The sequence below is a fragment of the Carya illinoinensis genome, chromosome 8, assembly GCF_018687715.1.
Source record: "Carya illinoinensis cultivar Pawnee chromosome 8, C.illinoinensisPawnee_v1, whole genome shotgun sequence".
NCBI classification, from domain to species: Eukaryota; Viridiplantae; Streptophyta; class Magnoliopsida; order Fagales; family Juglandaceae; genus Carya; species Carya illinoinensis.
Window position 1 is genome coordinate 11,367,258 of NC_056759.1, and position 17,657 is coordinate 11,384,914.

The 17,657-nt window shown below is 36.1% G+C and overlaps 1 protein-coding gene across 4 annotated transcripts; it reads left to right on the forward strand.

The window, feature by feature from the left end:
• Positions 1–6,881: 6,881 nt before the first annotated feature.
• Positions 6,882–17,506, forward strand: LOC122318333 (histone-lysine N-methyltransferase EZA1-like). Of its 4 annotated transcripts, none has more exons than XM_043135587.1 (17): positions 6,882–7,002; positions 7,524–7,625; positions 8,282–8,553; positions 8,718–8,879; positions 9,305–9,389; positions 9,833–9,988; positions 10,109–10,156; positions 10,234–10,305; positions 10,943–11,631; positions 12,427–12,580; positions 13,289–13,509; positions 14,575–14,706; positions 15,279–15,366; positions 15,472–15,519; positions 15,599–15,727; positions 16,763–16,840; positions 16,914–17,506. In XM_043135587.1, exons 1-17 carry the CDS (start codon positions 6,991–6,993, stop codon positions 17,103–17,105), a joined length of 2,640 nt encoding a protein of 879 aa, XP_042991521.1. In that variant the 5' UTR covers positions 6,882–6,990; the 3' UTR covers positions 17,106–17,506. The 4 variants fall into 4 exon arrangements, 3 of the variants coding, with proteins under 3 accessions (XP_042991521.1, XP_042991520.1, XP_042991522.1); XM_043135586.1 differs by having other exon boundaries at positions 6,976–7,029; XM_043135588.1 differs by lacking the exon at positions 6,882–7,002 and adding an exon at positions 7,055–7,177.
• Positions 17,507–17,657: the final 151 nt, after the last annotated feature.

The following is a 17,657-nucleotide window of genomic DNA, read 5'->3' on the forward strand; positions in this document are numbered from 1 at the left end:
TTGGTTTACCGAGGGCTTCAACCTTACCACCAAACCTTTGCCACACAATGACGTAATATGAAATTAGCCTCTTGTTTCTATAGTTCATTCCAGATCTACAATCTCATCGAAGGAGTAGCATACAAGCTTATTGGAGATAAAGGTTGAACCATTCAAAGATCCACCAGAATCGAGTTTGTTAGAATTGTTGTAACTGATGTAGTCTATGTTGTAGTTGTTTTATTTTTTTGATTTTTAAATACTTGATGTATAGGAACAGAGTTACTAAAAGTTCTCTATAAATTGTACACGCTGTATACACTTTATGCGAGACAATGAAATATATTTTATTCATCCAACCTTTCCTCTGTTAAGCTCTAACATGGTATCACAGAGCCAGCAAGACTAACGTCTACACTGATCCTTCCCATAATGCCTTCCTCACCAACCTCCAACCTTCCCACCTTCAACCCATCTTCCTCCATCAATCTTACTAAACTCACCTGTACCAACTACCCCACATGGAAAGCTACCATGTTACCCTACCTCAAAGGCTAGAAAGTCTTCAACTATATCAACAGCACCCTCCCATAGCCTGCTAAAACAATTTCTGCCGCTGATGGCACCTTAACCCCCAACCCAGCCTACGATTTTTGGGAAACTCAAGATAATCTTATCCTTAGCTACATTAATTCTTCTCTCTCAGAAGATGTCCTCGCCCAAGTTGCTCATTGCACCACCTCTGCTGCAGTTTGGATGGCGTTACTCTCTGCCTTTGCATCACAGTCTCGTGCTAAAGCCATTCATGTTCACTTTCAGCTCTCTACACTTCGGAAAGGGAGCCAATCTACCACTGATTACTTCATGACGATTAAACGTCTCACCGATGACTTAGCTATTGCTAGCCAATCGTTGCAGTGTGATGATATTATCACTTATTTACTTGCTGGACTCGGTCCAGAGTATGATTCACTTGTGTCCTTGGTCTCTCACCGTGCTGATTCCCTCACCTTGGAAGATCTTTATTCCATGCTCCTCACCTGTGAGGCTCGCCTTCTACATAATACTCAGCTTCTATCCTTGCCTACTGCTTTGGCCAATGTTGCCACCAAACCCCATTTTTAAGGTGGACGAAGTCGTGGCCCCTTCACTACTCCTCGAGGCAGGGGACGTGCTCCATTCCATGGCTACGGTGGTGGTAGTAGATCCAACATCATCTTGTTATGTCAACTATGTGACAAGCTTGGCCACACTACTTCCTGTTGTTATAAACGATTTGATCCTCATTTCCACACTCCACCACCCTGCTCAAATCCACAGGCCAACTTCACCTCCAACCAATCTCCACAACAATCTCATGAACAAGAATGGATTCCTGACATTGGTGCGACGCATCATCTGACCAACAACATGAATAATCTGCATATCCAAACTGATGAATTTTCTAGCAATGATCAAATTCAAATAGGTGATGGTACAGGTTGCCTATAACTCATATTGGAACTGCTTCTCTATCTAATTCCTCTTCTACCTTTATTCTTGATAATAGTATCGTCGTCTTACAAATTACCAAAAATTTTCTCAAGATAATCATGTTTGTTTTGAGTTTCACAGTTCTTTTTTTCTGCTCAAGGATTACTCGGGGAACGTCCTACATAAAGGTTCTATGTCCGATGACCTTTATTGTTTCTCTCCATCTCTTTAGCGCTGTCTTCCTTCTGCATTTGTTGGTGCTCGTGTCTCCATTGCCGACTGGCATCGTCGTCTTGGTCATGCTTCTTACATTACTGTTCGACATGTGCTTACTAATAATAATTTACCTGTTGGTTCCAATAATAGACATAAAGTTTGTCCTGAGTGTGAGATGGCTAAAAGCCATAATTTACCTTTTTATGCTTCCACTCACTCTGTTTCCCAACCCCTTGAATTAATTTATTCCGATGTCTGGGGACCCAACTCGGTTATTTCTAGTATGGATCTCGCTATTATGTTTGTTTTTTGGATGCCTTTACAAAATTCATTTGGATCTTTCCTTTGAAATTAAAATCAGATGTCGAATCTATTTTCATGCGTGTTTTTGGATGTGCTTGTTGGCCAAACTTGCACGTTTTTAACAAACATAAAATTGATTTTCGCTCCAAAACTTGTATTTTTCTTGGTTATAGTCTTTCACACTAGGGCTACAAATGACTTGATTTGGCCACAGGTAAAATATGTCTCACGCTATGTCATTTTTTATGAGTCCTTATTCCCATACCACAAAGAATCCTCCACATTCCCTCCTCCCGAAACAGAGTTTTTTTTCCCTTCCATCCTCTTTTTGTCGTTCGCCTACTCCAAATCATCATGCAAGTCCTCTCCTACTTCCACCTACTTCGTTGCCCAATCCTTCGATCCTTCCACAAAATCAGGACCCTTCGGATATTCAGTTATCTTTATTTAAAATCGAATGATGCTGCACCACCAGCAGGGACCTCTATTCAAAATTCAAGTGCTGCTGTTGGAGACCTCATCTCGAATACCTCTCCATATCTTCCTAGCCCAGTTGAGCAAGTTCCACGACAGCAACCAACCCGTATGCTGACCAGATCTCAGACCAACTCCCTCAAACCGAAAGCCCCATATGTTGGTATAGCTCGATACCCCCTACCTGCATGCTTATTATCTAATCATATTTCCTGTCTTACAGAACCTACATGTTTTTCTGAAGCCTCTAAGGATCATCACTGTGTGAAGCCATAGATATTGAGTTCAATGCTCTTGTCAAAAATGGTACTTGGGATCTTGTCCCACACACACCAAGTTAGAACCTTGTTGGTAATAAATGGGTCTTCCGAATTAAAAAACATGCAAACAACAACATTGAGCGTTTTAAAGTGCAACTGGTGGTAAAAGGATATCATCAACAACCTGGTGTGGACTTCACAAATACTTTTAGCCTTGTGGTTAAGCCTGGAACTATAAGGTTGCTATTATCTCTAGCAGTTACACGAATGGCCTATCAAGTAGATTGACGCTCAAAATGCATTTTTACACGGTTCACTCCATGAAGAAGTTTACATGCAGCAACCATAAGGGTATGTTCACCCTGATTTTCCCAATCATGTTTGTCATTTAAAAAAGAGTTTATACAGACTTAAGCAGGCTCCAAGGGCCTGGCTTTCTAGACTTACCGAAGCATTACAACACCTGGGGTTCGTTGGCTCAAAGGCAGATACATCCTTATTCACTCTTCACAAGAATAATTTTTCCATCTTCATACTTATATATGTTGATGATATAATCATCACTGGAATATCTTTTGTTGAGATAGATCACTTTATTCAGTAGCTGGGCTCAGTTTTTCCGATAAAAGATTTAGACAAACTTTCCTATTTTTTGAGTGTAGAAGCCTTGTTCGATGGCAATAATCTCTATTTGACTCAACGAAAATATATAGATGACCTGCTCCAGCGAGTAAACATGCATGATGCCAAGCCTTGTTTGACTCTTATGAGTATCACTTGCGCTTTATCTAAATATGATGGCAAAGATTTTTCTGATCCATAGCTATATAGAAGCACGGTTGGTGTTTTACATTACTTGGGATTTACATGTCCCGATATTGCTTTCACAATGCACAAAGTTAGCAAATTCATGCATCAACCTAAAGACATTCATTGGCAAGCTGTCAAACAAATTGTTAGGTATCTAAAGTTTACGGTTAGCCATGCACTTCAGTTTCTCAGTATCTCAGATCACTCTCTTCAAGGATTCAGTGATGCTGACTGGGCTGCTGATAAAGATGATAGACACAGTGTTGGAGCCTATTGCGTTTTTCATAGCTCAAATTTAATCAGTTGGAGCTGCAAACAGCAACCTACAGTTGCTCGTAGCAGCACCGAATCTGAGTATAAGTCCCTCTCCAACACAGTAGCAGAGTTACATTGGATTCAATCAATATTATTTTATCTGCTGCTTCCCTTGGTAACGAGTCCAAAATTGTGGTGTGATAATATTGGAGCAACTAATTTATCCTCTAATCCAGTTTTTCATGCACGGACAAAACATATTGAAATTGATTTTCACTATGTTATAGATCAAGTTTTGGCAAAAAAGCTTCAGGTCTCTTTTCTTTCCACAAAAAACCAGCTTGCTGATTTACTTACCAAACCGCTGTCCCCGGTTCGCTTTCAATACTTACGTGACAACCTTCATGTTCAAGATTTTCCCATTCGATTGAGGGGGCGTATTGGAGATAAAGGTTGAACCATTCAAAAATCCACCAGAATCGAGTTTGTTAGAATTGTTGTAATTGATGTAGTCTACGTTGCAGCTGTTCTATTTTTTTGATTTTCAAATACCTAATGTATAGGAACAGAGTTATTCAAAGTTCTCTATAAATTGTACACACTGTATACACTTTATGCGAGACAATGAAATACATTTTATTCATCCAACCTGTCCTCTGTTAAGCTCTAACAAAGCTAAAGTTACCACCTACAACTGTAATTCACCCTATCTTCCTTAATTCTCATCTTAAGAAACGATTCAGTGAACACATCACAGTAGTCAGTAGTGACACTGCTTTCCTTGGTTAATACTCTGGGTGTTTTATAACCAAAACTAGAAGAAGTTTTCGACCGAAGAAGAATCTGCCCCCTTCATAATTGACTTAACTTTTGATTCATTGGCAAGGATAGAGCATGGTGGAAGACACTTGAGAGAACTACTATTAGCTTAAAGCTTCCTTCTCACACCTTGTGGGGAAGGTGCTTTAAAAGTGAAATGTATAAGGAGCAAACATCGATGTGAAGATCCGAAGTGGTCTAACGGTGAAAATAAGGAAGTGGTCTGTAGTGGGTTAGCCTAAATGTGGTTTTCTTTTAGTATTGTGTAGAGCCTGGAGGCTTTTTTCTTTAGTTGTATCCAGTTGTCATGTCCTTTTAATTAGGGTGTTGGTCTAAGTGGATTTTAAATCCATAGTTGTTATGTCCATTTATTAGCATTTGATAGGGAGACCCACATCTTTCTTTGCTCTACAAGAGTTTGTTACGAGAGAAGAGGTTATATGGTTCTCGTGTAGGAGGATTTCATTTTCATGAAAAATTTAATACAAGTTTTTTCAAATTCTCAGTCTAATCTTCTAGCGGCTACTCACACGAAGTGAAAAATCTATGATATCTATCTTTCACTCACACGTCTAAAGTATTATAGAAAATTGAAAATTAGATCAAGTCAACTTTTAGTTAACTAGTTTAGACACAAAGATACATAAATCTATTGAGATTGGTCATTGATATAGTTAATACTTTTATATTTGTTTTTTCTAGATTGGGGTTATTTCTCCACCCATTTTTTATTTATTAACAAATATGCTGGGAGACCGTTGGTAGCTCATGTTGGGTATTTTTTTAAATTTTTTTACTTAATGATTAAGTAAGTATATTTTAATAATGTTGTGATTTTTATAAAAAAAAATTTAAAAATACTAAAAAAATAATAAAAAAAAGTCAAAAGAAACACACAAAATCCACTAGAGGTAGGTTTGGCGGTAGAGCCACCCATATATTAATATAAAATAAATAATAATAATTGAAAAGATGATAAATTATATCATTTACTTAAATGAAAATTTAAAAATTAGGACAATGAATTAAGAGTTTTTATACTTTAAAAGGTCTACACTACATATTTATTTTTATTGGAGTTTTTTTAGTTATTAATTCATAAAAACAAAAATGACAAAATAAAAATAACAATTCTACTGGGTGCAAGCGAGGTGGGCAAGCAGGGGTAAACGATTGCGTACATAGAATAAAAAGATGGAAACCAAAAAACAAGAAAATAGAAAGGAAGAGAAAAGCAAAGTAGTAGAGCAAAGTTTCTTCTTCAGCGAGAAGAACACTGAAAGTAAAGCAAATCTCTCTTTTCTCTTTATTAGATCATTCTCCTTTGAAATCTTTATCTTTTTTTCTCTTTTTTCTTCCGATTCTACTTTTTGGATTGCACTAGTTCTATGTTTTTTGACTTAGGATTTTTGAATAGATCCATCTGATGTGTTTTTCTTTTTTGGGTAACTTCTACAGCTTGACATCTCCCTCATGTTTTTGGGATTATTTGTAAAACAAAATTTCAAGTTTTGCCTTTTTAATACTATTTTAACTCCATACCAAAATGTGAAGAAGATGGTTATGACTGTGAAATCTTTTTTTTCTTTTTTATTTTTCTTGCTTTTAATCTGGTCTTAATATACTTTTTGATTTTCAAATTATTTTGATGAAGAGCTGTTTCTTTTTCATATTCATTCTTTCCAAGGATGTTGATTTAGCGTGTGTGAATGGTTAAGACTAAAATTAAACAAAGAGAAAGAAAGAAAAAAAAAAAAAGGAAAATGGAGAGGAAAACGAAGAGGGAGTCTGCTAATTTTGTTGAATTAGTGTGATATCAAATTACGCAACTTTGAAAATTAGAAAAAAAAAAAAAAAATACGCAACTTTGTTGATAAGATTCATTGGCATGGACATGAGAGCGTTTCGGTTATTTAAATAAAAATTATCTATGTGTAGTGTCATAACTTGAAAATTTGATAGGACTTGTTAGACGTAAATTCATTTAAGAAAGCATTGTGATATAACTACACAATATAATTAATTAAAAATAGGAAAAATTTAGTTATAAATATAATTAAATATTAATATATATACTAATCTCATGTGATTAATTAAAGAATAAATTTTATTAAAAATAATAATAATTTATATTTTAAATATAAAAAAATAATATTAATATATAAATTAATATGGGAGTTTATTTTATACATAATAAATTTTTAAAATAAAAAAAAGTAGATACTGACTTAGCACGCCGACTGGATGCCGTTTGCCACGTGCGCTTGCTTTCGCATTTTTGAGCAGGTTTTATACTAGAGCGGTTCGTAGGCCACGTCACCAACTTCACACGTGTCAAAGCCAAGTTTCTTTTACGTTCATTTCTCCGTATTCGTCGTCCGAGGGGCGGTGCAGAGCAGCCATGGTCTCCAAAGTAAGCGACTCTGCAACAAAACTCAAAGTCAATCTCTCTCTCTGTTCTTTCACTTACTCTCTTATTAGTATCGCGATTCCGATGATTTTCTTGTAAATCTTAATCCTCTTGTTATGTGGATATTTGAAAAGATTTGATTTCAAGTACCCTGAATTTCTGGAAATGAAATCTCGAGGTTTTTTTTTTTTCGGAAATACCACTTTTAATTTGTAATACTAGTAATAATTCCTCCATTTGTTTGTTGTGAAATTGATTTTTTTCTCTGAGCCGAACGGGGAATTAGGGGAAAAAAAAAAACTATCGTACTAGTTATAATTTGCAATAAACATCAAGTTCGTAGTGAAATTGTAGTAATAGCAATGACCTCTTGAGTTTTTTTCCTGTAATTTCTCTGCGACTAAACAGAAACCTTGCCTCTCCGAAGAGCTAGTACAGAGTATAGGCCAGGCACTTCGATAATTGTGCAATTTTTTAAAAAAGAAATAAAATTATTTGAAATCTGACGTTTTATACATTGACAGAAACCTAGCGGAGAACATTCAAGTGAAGCTCTTGGAGCCTTGTCGTATAACATAAATCAGCTAAAGAAGCAAATTGAAGCGGAGAGAATTGTTTCAATCAAAGTAAGTCTCTTGTTTCATATTTTCTTCTGGACCAATCAATTCTCAGAACTGGAATTCTTATGTTTTTACTATCGTTTTTGGTGGTGGTATTGTTGTTGTTGAGTCTAGAGTTGTCCACTTTCTACTAAATTTTGCACGAGTTATTTTAAAATCAATTTATTTAATACTTGCATACCCCAAGTTAGAATTGAATCCCGTTACTATCGATTTCAAAACTTCATCAAGTAGTATGCACATTAACCAAAATTAATTGCCCCGGCATCTAGGATTTTTGGTTCTTTTGTGATTTATTCGAGTTGAGTGAGTCATACTTGTGTTTGCTTCATGGTATGGAAAATTCTCTCTATGGTTCTGGAATACTGGTAAGCCCTGTCTGTTGTGCAATATACAACATTGTTCTGTATTGCACGTTGTTAATGTTTGTACAGCTTGGTGTTTGACTGTTTGTACATTGTTAATGTAAAGCAATCAAACAGCTTGGTTGAATTGGGCCTCTGATCGTGAATGGATTAGTTTTTACTCATTTTGACTATAATAGTTACAAGTATGTCTTTGGATTTGGTTTTACACATCACTTAACTACTGAGAATGAGAAGCCTGCTTTGGCACGTGTTGCTAACCAGTTGTGACTAGCTCCTACTTATTTTCTTGCACAGGAAAAACTTGTGAAAAATGGAATGAAGCTAGAGCGTCATGTTTCTCAAGTTATATTGGTGGCATCAAAAACAGAGGTTTCACTCACTGAAAATGGGGTTGGTAAAATGCTTTCTTCAAGAATGGAACGTCCTTTCTGTAAGTTTAATGGATCTGCACAAGGTTTTGGTGACAAGGATTATATTAATGTTCACGAAGTGGTATTGTCAACAAATATCAAGCTTCCCCCTGTTGAAAGGTTACCACCTTATACAACTTGGATATTTTTGGACAGGTATGGAGTCAGTCCTCTCCATTTTGGCTTACTCAATTGGACATTTGTTAATATATACTTGTCTATCGCTCTTCATTCATGTTTTTTTTTTCTTGTTAAATTTTGTTTCATAGGAAGATTTTCTCTCTTTCCCTATTATCTTAAATTTGTTGCACTTAGCGCAGAAATCAGAGAATGGCTGAAGACCAGTCAGTGGTTGGAAGAAGGCGCATCTACTATGATCAACATGGTGGTGAGGCACTGGTCTGTAGTGACAGTGAAGATGACATTACAGAACGTGAGGAAGAGAAGCATGAGTTTTCAGAAGGGGAAGATCGTATTTTATGGTAAGTTTAAATGAGATGCTAGACTTGCAAAGGATATTTCAGAGTTTGGTGGTCAAACTCTCTTCAGAGAAAGACCTTTGCATTTTCACTGTTCCAATGATGACAATCCTTCTGCAGAGAGCATGCTCAGGCATAAACATATATCGAAGGGAGAATTGAGACCAAGAAACAAAATGCAAGGCTAAATATCGTGTTGTCAATATCATTTTAAGACAATGATAATGAAACTCCTAGATTTTGCTGACTTTTAATGCATGGAATTTAGAAGATGTTTGACTTGCTTCTGAAGTTTTCCAGGCAGACAGGCATACAGTGACCATTAAATGTGTTTAATTGTTGATCGTATATACTCTTTACAATTGTATCTTTGTCAATTAAAATATATTTTAACAAAAAATAAACCTTTCCCGTGTTGAATATGGCAGGATGGCTTTTCAGGAGCATGGGCTAGGTGAGGAAGTATTGAACACTTTGAGCCAGATTATTGGAGGCACCACTTTGGAAATCCAAGTAATTTGAAAATCCAGGAAGTATTGAGCATTTTGAGCCAGATTATTATTATTATTATTTTATTTTGATGTCGGGAAACCTCTTCAAGGCAGGCCCTTCCGACCTACTCCTGCAAAGTAAACCCCAGTCCCCTGCACTGCACCCTCGGAAGTTTTCCTACATGGAACTGGTTAAATCATTGGTTTTTCACTAGGGGGTGTGATCCCAATTGATTGTTTAAACCCATGAGGTGTTAAACCTTGGACCTTGAAGGGAGTGGTACCCCAAGACCAAGGCCTTCACCACTTGGGCCAACCCCTTGGGGTTTTTGAGCCAGATTATTGAGCATTACTTCTGGAGGGCAGTAGAATATTCTCAGTTTTTTATTTTAAAGTATGATTGGTGTTAATTTTTTCTGAGCATCTTTTTCATTGCTGATTGTTGTATGTCTTTTTAAATTGCAGGAGCGATATAACACACTTAAGGAGAAGCATCATGAGAAACTTGATCTGAACTCCAACACCTCTGAGGAATTTGGACCTGATGTTGGCCTATCGTTGGACAAGAGCCTTAGTGCTGCTTTAGATTCTTTTGATAACCTTTTCTGTCGTCGCTGTATGGTAAGTGCTCCTAGACTATTTCTTATCTGTATTATTTTTTGAAAAGAATCGTTAGCATTGCAGTATCTGATATAATCCTTTGATTGCTTGTACGCTTATCTGTTTGCATCTATACAACAGCTATTTGACTGCCGGCTGCATGGCTGTTCTCAAGCTTTAAGTTATCCCGTAAGAAGCAGTTGTTTAAGTTCTGATGAAATATTTTGTTTTTATTCATTCATTTGACCAGAGGCTTTTCTTGACAGACCGAAAAGCAGTCATACTGGTCTGAACATGAAGAAGACCGGATACCTTGCAGTTCTCAGTGTTACCTTCAGGTATGGATCTTTTTCCTCTCTTGCAATGTTGGATGACATGATTTTCAGTCCTCTTGCTTTGTTTCTAGTTGGCCCGTTTGTGGGTGTCAGTTTGTGTTCTTTGGGTGATGCGTGTCAGTGTTGTTGAGGATATTGGATGGTGTTCACTTTTATAATCGAGTTAACATTGCAGCTTCCTAGTTACAATCAGTTCCTTCTTGTAAATGATTAGCATATTACTAGACGGGTAGTTTGATAATAGTAATCAGAAAAGGGAGGAGTTCATTTATGGGATGCATCTTTTCTGCTTAATATACAATTTAATCCAAGTGCTTTTATATTATTGAGACGAAAATGTCACTTTTGAATGATGCTCCATCCCTTCTAAATCATTTTTGCTCATTTAGAGTTGAGTTTATGATCAAACTAATTAGAAAAAATAGATCACATAGAAACTGTTTTAAGAAACTGTGATAAATGATAGTGCACAATGTAACTCAAGAAACGCAGGTGAAACAAACTGCTTCATTTCATTCTCTTCTTTTTTTATTTTAAATTAGAGGCCTTTTTTATATAATCACTACCTTCCGTCCATGTTTACATGAGGCTTTCTCCACTCTTGCATGGGAAAAGTGTGAAATTGATCAGATTCTTGCAGTTAAGAGCTGTCAAAGACATGCCAGAAAGTTCAACTATCGATGATTTTCAGAGGATGGAGCATACAAATTCAGAAGAGAGGGTTGGGACTCCTGTTAATGCTGAAGAGCGAGGTTCTCATGATAATGCAAACGTTATACAAGATGAAGGATGCATTTTTGGAAAAAGTACACCTGTTATTTCAGAAGCTGTTTGTAGTTCAGAAGTTGCTGCCACAATTTCAGATGTGAATGTTACAGCAATAGACAACCAAAGGATGGGGAAGCGCAATTTCATGAAGAACACAGACACGGCACTACATGACGCAACATTGGTTTCTGATGATTTCCAGGGTTCCAGTAAGAAACAGAAGATGTTTTCAGCTCCGGAGGTGGTAACTATAACTAGTGAAGCTCCACCAGCTCAGAATCGCACTTCAAGTGACAATGGTGAAAGTCAAACGATGCCCAAAGGCTCTCCAAAGGAACCTGCTGAACATACCTTAAGTGAATTTGTTAGTTCTTTTAGTGCTTCCAGTGATAGGTCTGAGGACGATGCCAGAGATGAAATAAAAGACACCAGAAAAGTGCCTGAACTGAACCAATCATCCAATTCCGTAGGAAGAAGTGCTGAAGGGTTAGGTAGCTCTGAATGGAAACCAATTGAGAAAGAACTGTATTTAAAGGGTATAGAGATGTTTGGAAGAAACAGGTATGGAGCCTTTTGCTTTGCATGCTTTTTTACAACATCTTACGTGAACAATAAAATAAAATAAGGAACTTAATAGTTTCTTTCTTTCATTGAGTGACTGCTATTTGACTCACTCTAAGAAAAATGCAGTGTCATAGAGAGGAACTCAGGGATAGCATCCAATTTAGTTTTGGAAGGGTGCTTATATATTGTTTAATATCTCCAGTTTCTTTGTATCAATATGAACTGAGTCTCTCACTGTTACTTTTGGTTACTTAGAATAACTTGTTTGTTTATGTCTTTTAATTACTGAATATGCCCCTTTTAGTTTTCTAGAAGCAATGGCGCGTTAATGGACCACAGTGTTTTTGTGGTGACTTATCAGGGTTATGTTAGTTTGTGTCAAGTGCAGTTGATGCTCTATTTCATACTTGGGTGATATCTCAGCCACTTGTGGAGCATGTGAAACATTAACATATTTAACAAAATCATTGTGACCCACACTTCATGTGGTTGATAGACAGGGAATGGCCTGAAAAATGAGAAACAAATAAGTGGCTTTGTTTAAATCCATCAGAGCCGGATACTCTAGCCTGATTTGTCTATTATTTTTTCCCTGCTTTTGTTGGGGGTGGGGGGGTTGGCACGGTGTTGGGGTACTTGCAACAGAGGTTTGGTTTTCTTTTGACAGATGTCTGACTTAATAAATTGAATGTAGATTTTCTTGTGCATGTTTTTATCCTTCTTATTTTCAAGGTGGGATTCAGGTATCTTTGTTTATCGGTTTGCACTTAATGTAGGGCTCATGCTTTGCAGCTGTCTCATAGCCAGGAACTTGCTTTCTGGTCTAAAGACATGCATGGAGGTATCCTGTTACATGCATGAAGGGGGAGCTTTGACGCCGAACAGATCTATTGTTCCACCAAGTTCATCAATGGAAGACAATGGGAAAGCTGATATGGAATATACTGTAAGTATTCCAAGTTATTTTTCTTGCTTGTTATTTTCCTTTTGATTTTTTTTATAGCTACTGAAGAAGGCTTTGTAACTCCGGTGAGATTCAAAACTAGGTTGTGGAATTGCTGCCTTACTAGCTGAGCAATGGGGATATTCTTCTCTCTTCCTATCAAGCTTATTTTGATGATATTTTTTCATTGACTGAAGAAGAAATGAGGGATAGGATGGATGGAAATAGTTTGTTAGTATATGCTCAACATTCTTAAATTTCTTAAACACAAAGTGTGTTCACTATCCACAACTGCAAGCACACATGTATCAAGGTTCAACCATTTGGATTTTACAATTTGGTCAAATGAATTGTGTCTGCAAATGTAGTCTTCTTCCTTCACTTAAAGGTTGTACAACTTTTTTTGGTAAAGCTCAAAGGAGCTCCATGTGCTTTGTCTCACTCAAGATATCTGTAGTGACAGTATCCAGCTTCAGTGTTATGGGTTTACTGACTGTAATCTGGTCTATCCAAGTTTAGTGGATGAACCATTTGGAATAACATGACACCTGTAAAGTATAGTGGGTAAAGATGATTGAACTAAGGATGGCTGCAAGTTATCTTTTGGCTTCTGAATTTAATTATCCACTTGCCTTTTAACCTGTTATTGTCAATAAGCCTTTATTTGCAACATATAGAGCCTTGATTAATTTGATTGCATTATTTTCTTAGGACCATGAGATGCAAGTGAGATCACGGCTGCTACGTAGAAGGGGCAAAACGCGGAAGTTTAAATATTCTTGGAAATCTGCTGGCCACCCATCAATTTGGAAAAGAATCGCCGATGGGAAAAACCAGTCTTGTAAGCAATATACCCCATGTGGATGCCAGTCTATGTGTGGAAAGCAATGCCCTTGTCTACATAATGGAACTTGCTGCGAAAAATATTGTGGGTATGCTCAAGTTTTTATATATTTAGCTGTTCAAGTTGTGACTATGTTGCATTTTCATCATGGTTAATGAATATTCCAGGTTAAATCTAAGCTATGTGATGCATAGAAGGTGCCAAAAAATAAATTGCCTTTTGGTATAGTCACTAGATTTTCTTCCAAATAAATTAGAAAGCATGAGCAGCACAGCAGACTAGACCATGTATTAGTTATAAGGAACCACCCAAATGTGCACAAGACGCATGGACATGCATATATTTCCAAGAGAAATCACTTGATGATTCCAAATAACTGTATCAAACAGATCGGTGTAGACCTTAGACCAAACAAATTTCTAATATGCCTTGAAGTGGTATGGTGTAGCAGAAGCAAAAAAATTAACCATTGAATTCAAAACTCAAGTTTGAGAAGACTAGAACTCAAAAAATTATCTAGAATAATTTGTTCTCATAACTCACAAATTCCAATACATAGAAACTTTTAAGGCTTACAAAAAGGATATTTACCAGAAAGGGAAATGCTGCCCCTGCATCCTGAGGCAGAACTCCTGATTCAGGAGATTGACTCAAGCCCTTGAATGTTGAGATTGGGTTTTTAGTCTAACATTAGGACTACTTCTAATCAATCCTAGAATCAAGGCAGAATATGATGGTGCTGAGAGTTGACTGGAATTGACAAATTATAATTAAGATAGCAAATCAAATATTGTTGTTAAATGATATAATTAAGGGTTAAAAATCAATTATTGGGACTTTTTCTTCATCAACAATCCTTAAATAGAGAAATTGTGATTTTGACTTTTGGTGGTCCAATTGGTCTAAATAACTCTTCAGCATTCTATCCTACAGTCCAGATAAAATAGATTTTTCATGCCCGGTTTAATTTTTTCAGGTATATCCTTCAGAAATTTTCATTCTGTGCTTATTAGAGATTCTGTTGCATTCAATTTCAAATAAAGCTGATATGCGAATCATTTGCTTGGATTTTTTTTTCTGTTGACGAAAAGTTTTTCCAGTTGCATATATGAACCTGAAAAATGAAATGAGATAGAACTTTCAAATGTTTCAGATGCTCAAAGAGCTGTAAAAATCGGTTCAGGGGATGCCATTGTGCAAAGAGTCAATGCAGAAGTCGGCAGTGCCCATGCTTTGCTGCTGGACGTGAATGTGACCCAGACGTTTGCCGAAATTGCTGGGTTAGGTAATGGGTTTCAAATATTTGATATTAATACTTCACTGGTGTTGGATAAACCTCTTTTTATTTATTTATCTTTCACTTATCTATACACGAGCTTCTCCTTAAATATTGTGAAATTGTTTTATACGTCTGTTAAAGCTGTTTTTGAAGTTTATTTTGTTTTTCACCTTTCAGAGTATATCTTTTTTTTTTATAGGTAAAAGAGATTTATTCAAAGTAACCTTTCAGAGTATATCTTAATCATGTATCCTTTTCATTTATGTAATTCCTAGTTTTCTTTTTCCTTCTTTTGGTGTCTGTTAACTAATATAAGAGGGTTGGCTTGCTTTACAGTTTTTGCTGCATCTGTATCAGTTGTGGTTACGATAAGGCTCTTTTTTTTTTTCTTTTTTTTTCTCTTTCTTTTTTTTATTTTTATTTTTATTTTTTTAAGATGGCTTTGATTTTGGCAATTTTTGTTTACATCAATCTAGGTTTTATACTCAATTATTTCTGGTTATCTGTGCATGTGTTGCTAAATTGTAGTCTCATTATATGTAGTTCCTTTTATCTTTAATAATACTTGCTTAATGCAGTTGTGGAGATGGTTCGTTAGGTGAACCGCCCCGACGAGGAGATGGCCAATGTGGAAACATGAGGCTCCTTCTAAGGCAACAGCAGAGAGTGAGCAACTCCTAGTGTTTAGGACCAAATTGATAGTCTGTCCATTAAAAGGATCAAGTCAATGTGACATACCATAACCTTTGATTTTTCTCTTCTTAACTTCAGATTCTCTTGGCAAAGTCTGATATTGCTGGATGGGGAGCCTTCTTGAAGGTTTGAAGACAATTCTTTCTTTTGTCCCCTGATAGTTTTTAGTCTAGTCTCTTCACTGAATTGGTTGATGTGATTGCAGAAACCTGTGAACAAAAATGACTATCTTGGGGAGTATACCGGTGAATTGATCTCCCATAGAGAAGCAGATAAGAGGGGGAAAATTTATGATCGTGCAAATTCATCTTTCCTCTTTGACTTAAACGATCAGGTAAGTGACCTACATTGTTTAGTATCTTCATGTCGGATCTGCCTTATTACTAGTTAAAGGTCACCAGCCTTTATGCATTTAATCAACAAGTTGGAAGCCTTATGTTCAATATCTTTTTTAACAGGATCACTTTAACCAAAATGTTTTGACGCAGACTTTTAGTTTAATATCTTCATTTCATTATGCTTTTTTTACTATTAATATATGAGATAGACATGTACGAAGGGTAAATATAAAGGTTGAGGAGGAATTTTCTGGGCAAGTAAAATGGAAGCTTGTTTGTTTTTATATGTTCTCCTTATATCAGCTTACTTGAGATTACCTGGTTTGGTTTTACAAACCTCTCAAACTATCTTATCTCAACATCCAAACACCATTCAATCACAAACATTTTTAATTACAAATTTTCAAATTTTTCATCTAATTATTATCTTATCATTATAAATTTCTCAAACTTCCAAACAAAACATAAAAAATAATTCTACTTTTCAAATCCCAAAACAAAATAATATGAAAAAAAAAATATATTCTAACTCTCTTTTAATTTTATAATTTTTTTATTCAACTTTTTTTCTCTCATTTCTCAAAATCCCATAAAAATCTTAACTCAATTTATTTCACTACTATTAAGAAATTATCTCACTACTATTAACAGATTTCTCATCTCATCTAATCTATGTAACCAAATGAGGCATAAAAATGTGGAGGAAAATATCCATTTTGAGAAAAGATGAAAGTTTGTGGAAAAAAAAAAAAAAAAAAACCTATAAGGTGATTATAGTGCTGTGCCTGAGGATGCCCCTTATACAACAAACAACTAGCTTTGAATGAAAATTGAAGTGCTGCTTCCTTACAGCTTTATCATTTTCCTTTTAGCTTCTTCATTCTCCAATTCCTGCCTTCTCTATTTGCTTTGCTTGGCGTCTTATTCATACTTGCCATGCATAATTGCATAGCCACGTCCAAAACACTGTTACTTCAACATCTTGGTATACGTCATCTGAAATCTGAAAGCATCTAGCTCTTTATTTACAGTTTGTCCTTGATGCTTACCGCAAAGGAGACAAGCTGAAATTTGCAAACCACTCATCAAACCCTAATTGCTATGCAAAGGTATGCGGCTTTCTATTAACGACCCCTGTTGTATTAGTCAATACTCGTTGAGCTAATACATTGGCATGTATAGGTAATGCTAGTCGCAGGAGATCATCGAGTAGGCATTTTTGCCAAGGAACGGATTGAAGCTAGTGAGGAGCTCTTCTATGATTATCGATATGGACCAGATCAAGCACCTGCATGGGCTCGAAAGCCTGAAAGTTCTAAGAGAGATGATTCATTGTTTTCTCAAGGCAGAGCAAAGAAACACCAATCTCATTAGCCATTGGTCCAGTGCGGGATGTAAATACCAGTCCATTTTTCTGGTTACCCACAGGTTCTTCTTGAGAAGAGTTTTCAGAAGCTATGGCAGCAGCATTTCAACTCGTGAATGTGCTCGATGTTGCTTCTATTCATCATAAAGCTCGAGCAATAACATTCTATAGTAATTACACATAATAATACCAACAACAACAACAACGACAATAAGATTCTATAGCAATGAGGTCAAACATTGTTACTGTATGGGAAATAAACAAGAAATCCTTCTAGCTTTTCAGCATAATAGGCAATATGTAGAGACTTAAGACAATGCTGTCGGAGGCATACTTGACTGTTCATTTATGGATGTAAATTTTCTTTTTAAGATGAAGTTAATGTCATACAGTTATATATATTCAGATACGAATTAAGTATCAAAATTGTGGGACCTATTTTGGAGCTGTAGCCCCTGTTTATGAGCTTGATATGCCAGAATGTGAAGAGGATCGGTTAGTTAAGTCAATAAACGTTTCTTTGTAAACGTTTCTTTGTTCAAATAACATGAATCTCAATG